A 14,009-nucleotide genomic window follows, 5' to 3' on the forward strand; every position below is an offset into this window, starting at 1 on the left:
GGAAACTGGCATTCGTCCATATTTGCTAAGGAAAAGTGATCTTTACCAGTATATGTTTTGAATTTGACATAATTGTCTTATGTGATTTCAAAATACGCCATCATCGGCTTTGCTTAGGACACTGCTCAAGAACAGTATGTTTTGTGCAGTCAGTATCTAAAGGGGCTCAATACGAACAGCTAAGCTATTTATGTTGGATGCTAACAATGTCCATACCCTCTGACGGAATCTCACTGTTGTAAGTTTCTTTGCTTTTGTTATCAAATGAAGTATAGGGCCTCCTTTAAAGTGTTCTCTCCTGTATACAATGTGTGCGGCTTTCACATTATCTCTCAACCAACTAAAATAATTCAGTAAATGACTGCCAGTTTCCCATTGTTGGGATGCCTAGAGTTAAAGGAACAAAAAGTAAGGGAAGGAGCCTACATATTTTTTTAAATTGATAGAAAACCAGTTTTCCACATTCTAGCCCATTGGAGCCCAGTTTTTAAGCATGAAATTAATCAGTTGTCTTAATCATTCATAGGTCTGCAACTAAACATACGTGCCCATTACATGGGCAGAAAATATTTTTTTGTTATTTGATTTATTGTGGGCCCCATAGGGTTAAAATGGGGGAAGCGGTAATTCTAAGTGTATACAGCAAAGGCTAAGGCAAATTTTCACAAAATACAATGGTAGAGATTAGAATACCTCAAAGTGAGATGGCAACCAACCACATGAAACGTTTCAATGGTATCCATTTGTAAAAGCCGTTGCAATCAAAGGCCCCTAGAATTGTACAATTGTTAAGTTGTCAGTGCTCTATTGAACAAGAACATATTTCTGCAATTCATCTATAGCAAAAAATAATGATCAAAAGCCCTGCTTGTGATGGTGGCATGAATGTTTAGCCGTAATCAAACTGTTTAATAAATTACTCATGTCATTTGGAGTGATGGCATTTTTATTATTAGCGCAAGTAATCAGAGAGGTTCTTATTTTTCATCCAGTTTGTGGATTTTGCAGGTTGGTAATCAAAGTTAGTTTTTTTTAAGTCACTACCACCAAGAAAGGCTGCCAATCTGCACTGTAACATGCACATCCCAGGCACGGCGGAGAACTTGTCGAGTGTTCTAGGCTATGCTTTCATCTGAACAGCTCAGAACATTCACATTTTCTCGAGCAGAGGGGTTTTCTAGCAAGAACACAGAGAAACAGAGTGAGAGAGGGTCATTTTCCCAAGGCTAATCATAACGGCTGTATTTGATAGTATAGGCATTCATACTATGTTACTATGGGAAGAGGTGTTCAACGGGACCCAAAGGTTAGGGATGGAAGCCATAGGAAACAGACCATTTACGGAAAAATAAATAACAGCCACATTTTGTAGGTCATTTAACAGGACCCTGATGTTTAATCTTTGATCCAATTTATCCTATGCTATGAGAAGCAGGAAGGGTACCTTACATATAAGCAGGAGACATGCACTGAATGCCATTCTATACAAAGAAACTAGCTAGCTTTTGCCCTTCACAAGGCATAGTTAATTTATTTCTACAGCTTACTGTTGGTAAGTGAATTTACAGGAAATCAGTCCTACACAACATGGTTCAAAAACTTTAGACCCATTGACTGCAATATATTGGGCTGAATTATAGCTGCCATTTACAGAAAAATAGGAAAGCTTATGACATAAGTGTTTCTGTTTGTAGAGTGCTCAGATTGGCAGCCTTGTCACAATTAAACTCTTCATCACACCCTCATCCAGCAAAGCTTTGCTATGTGAAGTGAAAGCATGCAAATTGGTTACATTTCTATCCACATTTATAAATCGTTAAAGCAAAGCCAAAGCAAAATACACATTTCCCATTGGTACTTGATACATGTTAGTAACTCATTAAGTAAACTTTTAACTAGATGTAACTACTTGGCATTAAACATGGCATAATGAAGGGGGAAAGGTACCAAATCTCCCACGTTACTAAATATTCCCTTATTGTCATTAACATGTTTAAACACAAGGTTATTCAGAAAAAGTGTCCATTTGGTTTTACCATCATAGCAACCAATGGCATATTCTTCTGTTTCTATTCAAGGTAAAACTAAAAATAATCATATACTATACATGACATTTTATTTTAAGGTTACTTTTCAAGGTTTATTTCTCCTTTAAAAGCAAGTGCAGAGAGACATTTATTTAGAAATTTGTAATCTGCAATTTCTAAATCAAGTATCTTTTTATTTTAGCTACAGGTCTGTATTTATACAGCACAACATTTGGGTAATAGCAAATATACCAGTTGGGTGCACACTTTAACCTGTTCACTTTCTTTAAGTTTCACCTAGATATTATAGGAAGCAGGAATTAGTAGGAATTAAACACTGTGGTTTACTCTCTTTTTCACCACAGTTCCTCTGCACAGCACTGAACAATAGTGTGGAATGCGATATGACATTCAAGTCAAGGAGGACTCCTCTGGGTCATCAAACCGGCTGAGTGGCATTGCTGGCTCCCCTTGGTTTACATCTGAAGTGTTTGGTGAAAACGGCTCATCTTGCCCTTAACGGATGAGCAGATATCAGCCAATAGAAACCTATTACTCTAATAATTGAAGAGACAGCCTGTGCACTGAAGCGTACAGGTTTGAAACAGGTCTATTAGTAAATTCTGCAGTTGATATAAAATGATAGCACTGTGTGTCAATGGGCTAAGTGAGCCACATAATGAACAATTGTGCATGTAATCTCCTCGGTGTACAAGAAGTGAAAGGGTTAATGGAAAGCCAAAATAGATGGCTGGAGGACAGCATCCCGTTCATGTCAGCTCTCTATAAATATTAAAGATAACTGTATGTCTAACAGCTTTGTGACCATGTCTAGCCCTCAAGGACCTGTAAGAGGCAGGATTATGAGGATATCACTGCTTGAGTATAGGCAAGTCAGTGAGAAAGAAAAAAAGGTAACCGATTACACCCCAGGGTTTTATGTTTGAAATCCATAAAACCTGCCCCGGATTTCGGATTTATGGTCTAAGTTACATCCTGTTTCTTCTTTTATGTGCTTCGTATTAGACTAAATCTTCTCAAACTAACAAATCGTAATAAGCATGAATGAAATCGATACTTACAGCCATTCCATGGCCAAAGCCTGACCCTGGTTGAGGACTTGCAGCACTAATGTAGTTACCCACAGCAGAGTCTTGACTGGCGGTCCCATAGATGTCTGCTACAGGGCCTGGGCTGTTGGCCCCTGGAAATCCACCTGGTCGAGCTGGGTTGGTGCCTGCTGGGGATGCGGGTGCGCCGTAATTCGGTTGAGTGCTGTAGCTATTCAAAACTGGTGTGCAGGGAATAAAGGTAGGAATAAGGACTAAATCATAACATGTAACATTAATATACAACAAAATAAAAGATAAGGCAAACACGGAAGAAAACAGGCTGGGCCTGACTTCTGACATTCTATAAACCATGGCCATGCGGAACAAGAGCACATACCCAACAAGATAATCAGCCCACACTACCACTAAACAAGCTTGGACACCAGATCATTCAATGCTGTATTGCACCCGGGGGTCAGTGAGGTTGATTTCATTAAACCCACTACATAACAGATGACATTGTGTAATATTTTGTGCAAAGTTCATGCTCTTTGTTTGAATTTTATTTGGAAAAGAGGACAGATCTGGACATGTGGAGACAGCATTCACATCCCATGCAAACTACAAAGGAACTAGGTTTAACACTACGTAATATGCTCATTTCAGAAACAAAAAATTACAAGATGTGAGTTTTTATCTGAAGGAAAAAAAAAATGTAAAAAAAAAAAAGACATGAATTCTAGACAAAGTTTGGGGACCATAACTGTCCAAGAGATTACAGATTACAAAAGTCTGTATCTATGCTTTAGTTTTTAAATTGTGAATATCATTAAATAAGAAGACAAAACCTATGCATTATACTCAAAGGTGAAAACACTATTAATGTAATTAATGAAATATGTCGGTGCTACTTTAGCATGCAATCTACCGGTAACCTGCGGCCTAAATGCGGTCTACCATTAAACCGCCGTGCATTCTGTCTAGCACAAGTACCAGAAAGAAGTTCAATATGCCAGTATAACCCTGCTATAATGATGTTAAAAGATTTCTATAAAAATATAATCTGTACAGAAGAGGACGCAGTTGCATTTTTACGTGAATACGTATCGTCTCGATGTACCACAAAACACAGAGCCGTATCATCGACGTGTAAGTGATATGCAAGAAAAAAGAAAAACGTGACAGAGGCGGGGAAAATAGACATGTACTTCAATGTGGTCTTAAAGGGGGCCAAACTTCACGCTCTCTGTTCGAAAAGGAAACGCATTTTTCCATTATAGGGATATAAAAAACAAAATACACCGCAACCTGAGTTTGTGTGACATTTTAGAATGGCTGTTCTTCTTTGTAATGGAAATATCCATAAACACAACAGTGACTCTTACAGGAAAGTCTAGTAGCACTGTAACTGATAATTTCAGATAGACCCCATGCTAAAGTAGGAAAGTTCAGGTAGACTGCGCACTAAAGTAGCACCAATATGTCAGTATAACATAAACCTATTGAGTGAAATACAAACAAGCAACTAAAAACAAAAAAATTTACAACATCCTAATATTGAAGTCAAATATTCTAGGCCTCATCCAAGAAATTTAAATGTGGCACCGGAGGTCTTCAAAATATCTAAACAGATTACATTTCCATAAAACAAACAGACTGCTGGTGTAACTGCAAGCAATATATAAAACGTATTTTTATAGAAATCACCATTGACATATTAACCACTGATGTTGCCTTAGGCCTGACCCTGGGCCGCTATCTCAGCTGCCCCTCCACAGCCACCACCCTTGCTGTGGAGCGTGAGGATATGACACCATATCTGGTGCTGTGTGTCTTAAAGGTGTGCAAAATGTACTTCTAGACCCTATGCACTAGGAAACTTGAAGAGTGGTCCACAACCCGCGTTTCCAAGGGCCGTTAACAGGACAGAATTTCTGGATAGCATTGTTTGAGCATCGGAATTAAAAAACAAAAATCAGGCATGAATACATAGAATTCCCAGCCTTTCCACAGCCCTCAAGGACTAGAGTCATGGACCCCTACCCTAGAATAAATGCCCCAAAAGTCCCTAAACACTAAGTAAAGTTTTGTAGCGTTGTGTGAAGTCTATGAATGCCGGTGAGCGAATTCATCCTAAAGAAGACTTGAAATGGACAGTTAGCTTTTCTTTGGAAGGGGTAGATTACACAATTCTTGATGTAGGGCCCTCAAAAGTCCTTGTGACAAACAATGCAAATTACAAATTGTGGTGCTGTTGGGCCAGTAAATCCGACTCTTGCTTTCTGCCTCAATCTTGCAGTCAGTAAATGCTGTAACTATCTACATCTGGACTGTGTTTAGTTTTTAAAAGGCTTGCGTGAAAACAATTAACCCTTCGAATTCCCCTTCAACCACTGATTTTCTATACAAATGTGACAAAACATTACTTGAACCCTCTAGCAAATTACACAAATAAACCTCAACATGTCTGTTATTTAATCCACCATTTCCTGCTTTTAAGTCTCTTGACTATTAAGTGTTCTGGGCAAAAACGAATATGATGAAGATTTATTTCTGCCACAGGTTTGGGCATTCAACAGTACTAGGAGTGGTGTTTTTAATGCTACATTTTGTTACAAAAGTGTTAAATTCAACAAAGTAGGTAACACTGTTACAGCTTACGCTCTACATAATATATATAATATATCTGGTTTTATAATTATAAAACTTAGTATACTCAAAAGGTCCAACAATACATAATACTGGTAAAATGCTATGACTTCATATTACCACCTTATTGTAAATAAACTATGCTTAAGGGCAAAAGCTTCTTTGAATAATATAGGCAGAATGCAGTCAATTTATTTTGCAGTCGTATAACTGTAATAATCATATCTTCACAAAGCCGGTTCATTTGCTCAGTGGGAGCAAAAGCAAAAGGTTACTCCAAAACTTAATCATTTCAATGTTCGTATCGAGAAGCATTGCAATATGTATCTCCCTATGCAAAAATATACTGCCACAAGCAAAGCTATTTTAACAAATATAAATGACATGCATTCTGAAATTGGATTTTCTGTTAGAGTTTCATAGCCAATGAGATCCATGTTACGACTTCCGTTTGACACAGTGCCGTTCACTGGGGTAAGAGGAACCTAAGAGTTTTTGTAATAAACAGGCCACATAACGCTGAAATTATTTGAAAATACTGCAAGCACTAAAGTGGGGAAAATAGTTTAAGTAAAAACAACATATCTCATTTATTATTTTGCTTCTCCAGAGGTTTTACAAAGAGATCAATGAGCAGTCAGAAAAGATTTTGTTAAAGTTTGTGTGAGAGTAACATCAATCTAGATACAAAAAGATCCGTAATTAATAGTACTTCTGCCTACATCACCCCATTTATGTGGACATTGGCCCAAACCAGTCCCTTTAGTTTTAAGACTGTGGTTTTAGGGTACGTCACATGCTTTGTCTCTGTTTTAAATGTTATTTTTTACACAGCTCTGCAAAATTAGTTGTGACCATAAAAACAAAGAATATCTTACAGTTTAATGAAATCTTAATATTAAATAGATCTAAATTTCAATACTCTGGGCTAATAATTTAAGTCATTAGTCAACTAAGCCGCCATACACATTTTTCTCTTCAGTATTCTACTCCGGCTTTGAAGGTCCTAGTTATTTAGTGGCATGCAGTTCTGCAGAGATCCTGCACTCATAAGCAGGCTTTATGTTATGTTAGTATTTAAAGTATTTTATAGTATAGAATATAAGATTGTTTTCAACTAATACTATTATTCAGCCCGATAAAAATAGATTAAATTATACAAAGTATTACCAGAGGATCATGTGTAATACAAGTCTGCAATTTGTAGCTATGCGAATATGGATCTAAGCAGGGGAATGGTTGTTGTGTTTGCTTCAATGGACTAAATCAGGCTTTTACATTAATGATTGAAGCATATCTATTTACTTTTGAGTCCACAGCAGATGCCGGACAACTGTACAGAGAAGATCGGCTTTGGGTCAGAGAGAGGATTACATCTACTGGCATTTAATCATCTAGACGAGACCGACTAAAAGTACACAGATCCAAGCAATGATTTACTGTTCTGGAAGTCTTTGCATGTATCTGTATGTACGAATGTGCGTACAGATATAAAATATACGTACTTAGAAAGTAAAAAGTCGTATTAACATGAACTCCGTACAAAATCAATCATGACATTTACGCTAGCAAAATTACATATGAGATTCATGTTATGATCATATTGGAAAAATGTAAGTAAAAAAGACTGTGGAATAAAATGGCAAGCTATGAATAAAATTATGCAGGAGAGTATGTTTATAGTCAAACCTCATAATTTAAAGTAAGTGATAACAGAGTAAAATCATTTCAGCTCATTGAACGTGCATATATTGCTGAATACATTCGCACTGATCATGAAGTTGAGTGCAGGAATGATGTCTGTGACAATATCACTCCTACACTTTCATTACTGCCGGAGTGTTTCATGGGAGTGGCGGATGCGCAGGTTTATGCATTAAACAAACAAATAACAGGGTTCAGCAAGCTACCTGTAGGAGGGAGGAAATGATATCTCCAGATAATAAATCTATCAATTTACAGAAAAGAACACAAAAGGTATAATTTAATAAAAACACCTGTTTTGTTTTTTTTCTCTTGGCAGAATATTCCAAGACTGATCACTGATTGGGATTATCAAGAGTTATACTAGAGGTCCTGAATCCTTTCATTGTATGTTGTAACCCAGGAGCGTCCAACATGCGGCCCGCGGGCCAAATGCGGCCCGTGGGACCTCGAGGTGCGGCCCGCGTGAGATCGGCAGCCAGGATCACAAGAGCCCTGCTGCTTACTTGTGGGAGGGTCTATTCTCTGCTCCAGTCCCGCCTCCTCTGTGGGGAGAATGAGGGAGGCCACGCCCCCTGCTGAAGTCTGTGATCGGCATTGAGAGAGCTGTAGAGCAGGTAAGGGGGTGGGGAGGGTGTTTGAATGAGTATGCCTGATTGATGGAATGAATCTGTGAATGAATGAATTTGTGTGTGTGTGATAGCATGGATGTGTAAGTGCTGGAACCTAGGCATGATGGGACTGTGATTGTTGTTAACAATCCCACTGCTATCATGCCAAGTCAGCCAGTACATGCTGAAACCTGGCTAGCTGCCCCCCTTGTGTATTGATGCTGCCAGCAGTATGGGGTCTGCACTTTCAGCCACCCTGTACCAGCATGTACTGGCTGACTTGGGATGATAGGAGTGTGATTGCTAACAGCTAACAGCAATCTGCTAACAGCAATCACAGTCCCATCATGCCTAGGTTCCAGCATTTACTGGTTGCCTGGGTATAAAAAGAATGTGTTTGCAGTTAGCAATCACACTCCTATCATGCCAAGTCATATTGTTGATTTTTTTTGTCCACTTGTGGTGTGTTACTTTTAATAAAAGTGTGGTTACACACTAAAATTGGACAAAAAATACCGGTACAATGCCCAGCCAACCAGTACATGCTGGAATCTGGGTATGCCTGAGATTGCTGTTAACAATCATAATATATAATTTTTTGTACAATTTTGGTGTGTAGCTTACTTTTATTAAAAGTGTGTGGGGGGTCATTTTCAGTTTCGGCTAACTGAACCCTGAATTTTTGGTTTTGGTCCAGATTTTCATTTTAGTGCATCGCTAAAATAAATAGAACTATTTTATTTTTACTTATCCAGAATTCTGAATTTGTAGTCACAAAACTTTCTAGGCCCAGAAATCAGTGAGAGGAAAAGTAAAGGTTTTGTGTCATCTACTTTATTTTAATCAGCATATTTTATTAAAGGCCATATTTTCTCACAGTGAAAAATGAGTGCGGCCCTCGCACGTATACAATTCTGATGAAGTGGCCCACTGCAGAAAAAACTTGGACGCCCCTGTTGTAACCAATTTAAACATTACATTGTATTTGAAATTAAACAAAGACTAAGAGGTTTTTCATGTTTATAAGGTTAACCTTAAAAAATCTGCTTAACATAATAAAGTCTGTTTTTGAGTTTAAAGGAGTAGTGGGACAATACACATGCTTACCTGTCCATTAATACTGATGCTCAAGTAGTGAATTAAATAATAAACTTTCCATAGAATTATAGTTAAGGAATTCTGTTGCCCGTAACAATGATTTGGGTGCCAATGTGCGCCTCTCTCACTACTAGCAATCTCAAAAACTGTAAAATGGTGGCAGAATGCAATCAAAGCTCTCGGACCATATTGTGGTATGAAAACTAGACAAGACTGCCACTGCAGCAATATGTAAACTGTTTTTGAACAAAAAGAAATGCCCAGAAGGCTAAACTGTAACCATGGACAAGGTGGAAAAATAGCCTCCTTTGTTCTATCAATATGTGTTATTAATGCAGCTTAGACACCGGCAAAAAATAAAATGGCAGTGACACAATGTAGATGGATTCAGCTTGAGAACTACTGTCTTTTCAGTACACTGTAAATGTCCCCTCCATCCTAGGAAAAGCATTTACATATCTTTAAATGGGTGTTAATGCATGCAGGTTTTGAACAACAATCCATATGAGTTCATGAACAAATGACGCACTCAAGTCACATAGTGTTCAGTATATATCTATATAAAAAATTACACGGTATACATTTTAGCCCACAATTGGTCTTTACACTCTATAGATAAACTACCGCTCTGCTATATACCAGTGATTGAGGATTTCCTGCTATGCCCTGCACAGTATATCTGAGCATTGTGATGCTGTAAAAAGTGGTTACGTTGGCTTATCTTCCTCACTGGCTTATAAATTACTACACTATATGAGCTAAGTGCCTCGGTGCAAGTGAATACAGCACTGGATATGAAAGGTCGACATTAGGAGATAAACCCTTGTCCAATAAAACACACTGAAGTTTCAAGTCGTGAGTCATTATGCCATTTTCCTGTTTTCCAAGGTATTATATCGGAGTGGAACTCCTTTCATAACAGAGAATAACGGAATCACTTTGTAGAAATCAATTCTTAACGGGTGTTAACATGGGAATACATTGATGAGACGTTGGTGGAAATGCAGGTGTTGTACCAGAATCAGGACATTAATGAAGCGAATGCCATTTTACTGGCTACAGAGATGCAGAAAAAAATGAAAAACAAAACTATACATGCAAACAACAGGTACTATATATATATGCAAAATCTATACCTATCCATGATAAATGTACATCTGCTCTGTAAAAGTGGTAATGGCAATTTTAAATATATGAAAAAATATGTGGGGGGAAAATTGGGTTTAAAAATCTCATAACACACACCTTTTGACAACATATTTGTTGGGGACCATTAAAAATAACCATTATGCTAAAACAGTAATTATTTAATTATGGCAAACAAAAGCAGTGTATCTAAGCTACATGTCCCAAAGTACCGATATAGGTGTATGGCTGTAGTGTTATGGTACAACCCTAGAGTGAATGTTAGTATGGTTCCTTATCAACATGTAAATGGACTATACTTTTCAATGTATTAAATCACCATATTTTAAAGCATGCAAAAGACACACTGAGCTTTCAATGTGTACCTAACACGCAAGTCTTGGCTACATCTGGCATCACCCCAAAGTGATCAATTGCTTCCACCCCCCCACCCAGAAGAAAATGAAAGGCTGTACAAACCTGGACTCTTAAACTGATCCGGGCTTGGAAGGTGATGGAGTGGGGAGTTACTTGCTGAAGCAGCATGCTCACTACGAAGCATCTGTGCCGCTCGAGGTCCCATGGAACCGTAATCCGCGAACGATAAAGCAGCCCGTTGGTCACCGGGCGAGGTATAGAAACCATAATCTGGGATTCCTAAAGACATATTGACTGCATCACTATGGGTACTAGATTGTACTCAAGACAACGTAGTCAAGAGAAGAAATGCAAGATGGGGAGGGGGGGACAACAGAAATTTCAAAACAGATAGGCCGCCAGCCCTTGATATCCACTCAATATTGCCAAGTACAGAGCAACCATGGTCGTTTAAAGAAATAGAGAAACATTCTTACATACAAAAAAAAAAGACATTTTACATTCTTATAAAGAAAAAGAAAAATCAACAAGGCAAGACAGGATTTGCCCCTCGTACCACACACCTGATCTCCCTTGGATTTCATGGAGCAAATAATGTTTAGTATGATGTTCAGCAACCCTAAATTCTAAATTGAATTGTGTAGATTTAATATATTCTTTTTTGTAGATGCCTTACTCATTTACATAAATAAGGTCACACAAAAAGTATTGGTAGATCCCTATAATCATCCATTCACCTACACAAAAGCACCAGCTCTTTCGTGGCCATTCGTGGTATTGGTAGCTATCTCAGTATTTTGGTATGGTGCAAATGATGGGTTAAAAAATGAACATTTTCAATGTTACAAACTAAAACAGCTGTGAATGTATATTTACTATATTATACAAGCATAAAAGGCACAAAGTTTAATAACCATGTCCATCCAGCCATGGACTGGCCATCCAGCACACCATCAAAATGTCCACTTTGGCCAGTGCCCAACTGGGCACACCTTGGTGCCGGGGCAGAAATCCAGTGTTTTAGGATGAGCCCACTTGTTGAATACAGAGTGTACCGCTAGCAGGTGGCCACACGTTACATCATTCATCAGCTCCCAAGGCCAACATCGTTCAAGAGCTCTTTCCTGCCTGAGACCTGAGACGTTAACAACCTTTTTGTACAGTTAGTAAGTAAAGGATTAACCCCATTGCGTGTCCTCATGAAAAGCACTCCAATATCCACTCAATACACTATACCGTTATCTACATAGATTTACCTATACCTCCTTATTATAGCACTCAGAAATTAAAAACACCAAGCATGCATCTATCATTTTTTTTCCAATTGTCTTTTTTATCAAGTGTTAATATAAGATAAATTATGATGTTTCCAGCAAACATCAATTCAGTTCAAGCATGGTCATATAATAGAGCATACTTTATTCCTTTTACAAAACACTGTTGCAAAAAAAAAAAAGCACTTATAATTGCAAAGAGCTCTGCATACAGTTTGGAGATCAGGATATGATTTTCAATTTCAAACAGTGAGCGCTGCAAAAAATGTTTCTTTTCATTTAGAAAGGGGAAATTACTATGTACTGTTTTGCAATGCCAGGCAAACTCTGGCGCAGTGAGGAAATTTGTCCCAATACCGGTGCTCCCGCTAACCCCTTCCGCAGAAAGGCTATAATTGGTCTGAAGCTTGAAACAAGCCTAGATCTCATTCCACACAACATGGAACTAAACCACCCAGGGCCCCAAAGAAGACTTGCTCAGAACATTTACAGGCCAAAAATCAGTGCAAGCTGGTGTGTGTCTCTCTCTCTCTTTAAAACAGAGTTTTGATACCCCCTACACTTTCTAATTAAAGGCCGGATGAAGTGGTGGTAAGCCAAGTGAAATAATAGTGGCAGTCGGAAGACGGCACCTGCTGAGAAGCTAAAGGTGTGGGCAGACAGGGAAAAATTAAAAAGATCTTCTTTCAAAAATAACTTTGTGGCTAGTTCTTCCAGTGACTAAGTCTAATTTAATGCTAGTGTCGAGGCAAAAAAGAAAAGGGTAAAAATAATCTTTTTTCAGAAAACACTTATGGAATGTTACATCCAAGATGTTGAGGGTGGACACTATATAAGTATCAACACTGAAAAGGATCATTCTCAGGACCTGTCCAGTGGAAGTGGCAATGTGTTTTTAATGATTATATAAGGGGTAAAGGGGGTGGCTAGAGTTGTGACTTTTATACCAACATTTATATGTGACTTTGTTGCCTAATGATAGTTATGTATGTATCACACCGAGAAAACATTCTGAGCTCCGGGAGAAGAATCACATCAGGGACAAAGAGGAGCAGAGGGATTTGGGTCCAAAAAAGAAGGACTGCCCATCCTAAATATAGATGCTTAGGATGCGTGCTTTGCATAGCCATTTTAAGTCACGTTCAGTTTTTCTGATTAAAATCAGCCATAGTGTGTACTTTTAGTTTTCCAATCTGTGTGGTTGTTTGCAGATATTTTGGTTTCAAACCAGAAACCTGTGCAACAATAGTAGCAAAACTACCATTACAATTTCCTTTTTGGGGTTATCTCCATTTTCTCTCGCTTTACAAAAGCCGTTAGAGCCACCAGGGGAGGAATGATCAGTGTACCTACTCGTGTGTACAACAGTGTAACCCAAAATCCAATTTCCTTTCTCAATGTATGTAACTTGTTTTGTACCACATTGTTGAAAGTAACAAAAAAGAGTGATAATTTATGTGCACTTATATCAATGAACAAACAAACACAATTTGGCTCTAAACATGAGCTAGTTGTAACAAAAAACTTGTGTATGTTAAGGAATAAAATATTACAGATGCCATTAACAGCAGATTCTGCAGCAAGATGCTGTACAATGGCTGTATAATGTAAATGAGTAGACATACTCAAGTCATGTAGGAAAACGAGTGACAGAAATGGCATAGGCTATTTGTTTACAGGGGGCAGGCAATGTGTTAAACTGTCCAGAACCTAAAGGGTTAGATCACGATTAGTAAAGCAGAGTGACAAGCAATCTCTCTGTGACTTATGAAATGTAATCATGTCTGGCAAGCCGCAAGCTAGGGCCATCAGAGGTGATCCTGATTCTGACGGCAAGGGGCACAGTCAACAGATAAGGCATTAAAAAGATTGCCGGATGATTGCTAAACAAATCACAAGACAAAGCAAATAAATAAATAACAAGCATCGACCGTTCACTCTCATCGCATTAGAGAAAGGAAAGTCTGAAATATGTTTGAAAATAACCAAGACTAAAAAGAGCAATTTTTGTATGTTAGGACCTCCACTGATGTGCAAAACGATGTTTGATTTGCAAGAATAAAATACCGTTGTTCCCCACTGTGAAATGTT

At 38.2% G+C, this 14,009-nt stretch overlaps 1 protein-coding gene across 6 annotated transcripts in view; it reads right to left on the reverse strand.

Moving 5' to 3' along the window:
* Window positions 1–729: 729 nt before the first annotated feature.
* The window catches only part of LOC149300883 (RNA-binding protein Musashi homolog 2-like), a 284,563-nt gene continuing 271,283 nt past the window's right edge, over window positions 730–14,009 (reverse strand). For 2 of the 6 annotated variants that reach the window (XM_089484527.1, XM_089484529.1), the window contains exons 12-13: window positions 3,110–3,264; window positions 730–771 (exon numbers count right to left, since the gene is read on the reverse strand). In XM_089484527.1, the coding sequence (XP_089340653.1) occupies window positions 730–771; window positions 3,110–3,264 (197 nt within the window). Of the gene's footprint in view, window positions 772–3,109; window positions 3,319–10,746; window positions 10,939–13,244; window positions 13,268–14,009 lie in introns of all 6 variants that reach the window. The other 4 variants (XM_089484523.1, XM_089484524.1, XM_089484522.1 and 1 more) reach the window with 4 other exon arrangements.

Source organism: Sceloporus occidentalis, unplaced genomic scaffold (assembly GCF_023333645.1).
Source record: "Sceloporus occidentalis isolate IW3139 unplaced genomic scaffold, rSceOcc1.0.p SCAF_22, whole genome shotgun sequence".
Taxonomy (NCBI): Eukaryota; Metazoa; Chordata; class Lepidosauria; order Squamata; family Phrynosomatidae; genus Sceloporus; species Sceloporus occidentalis.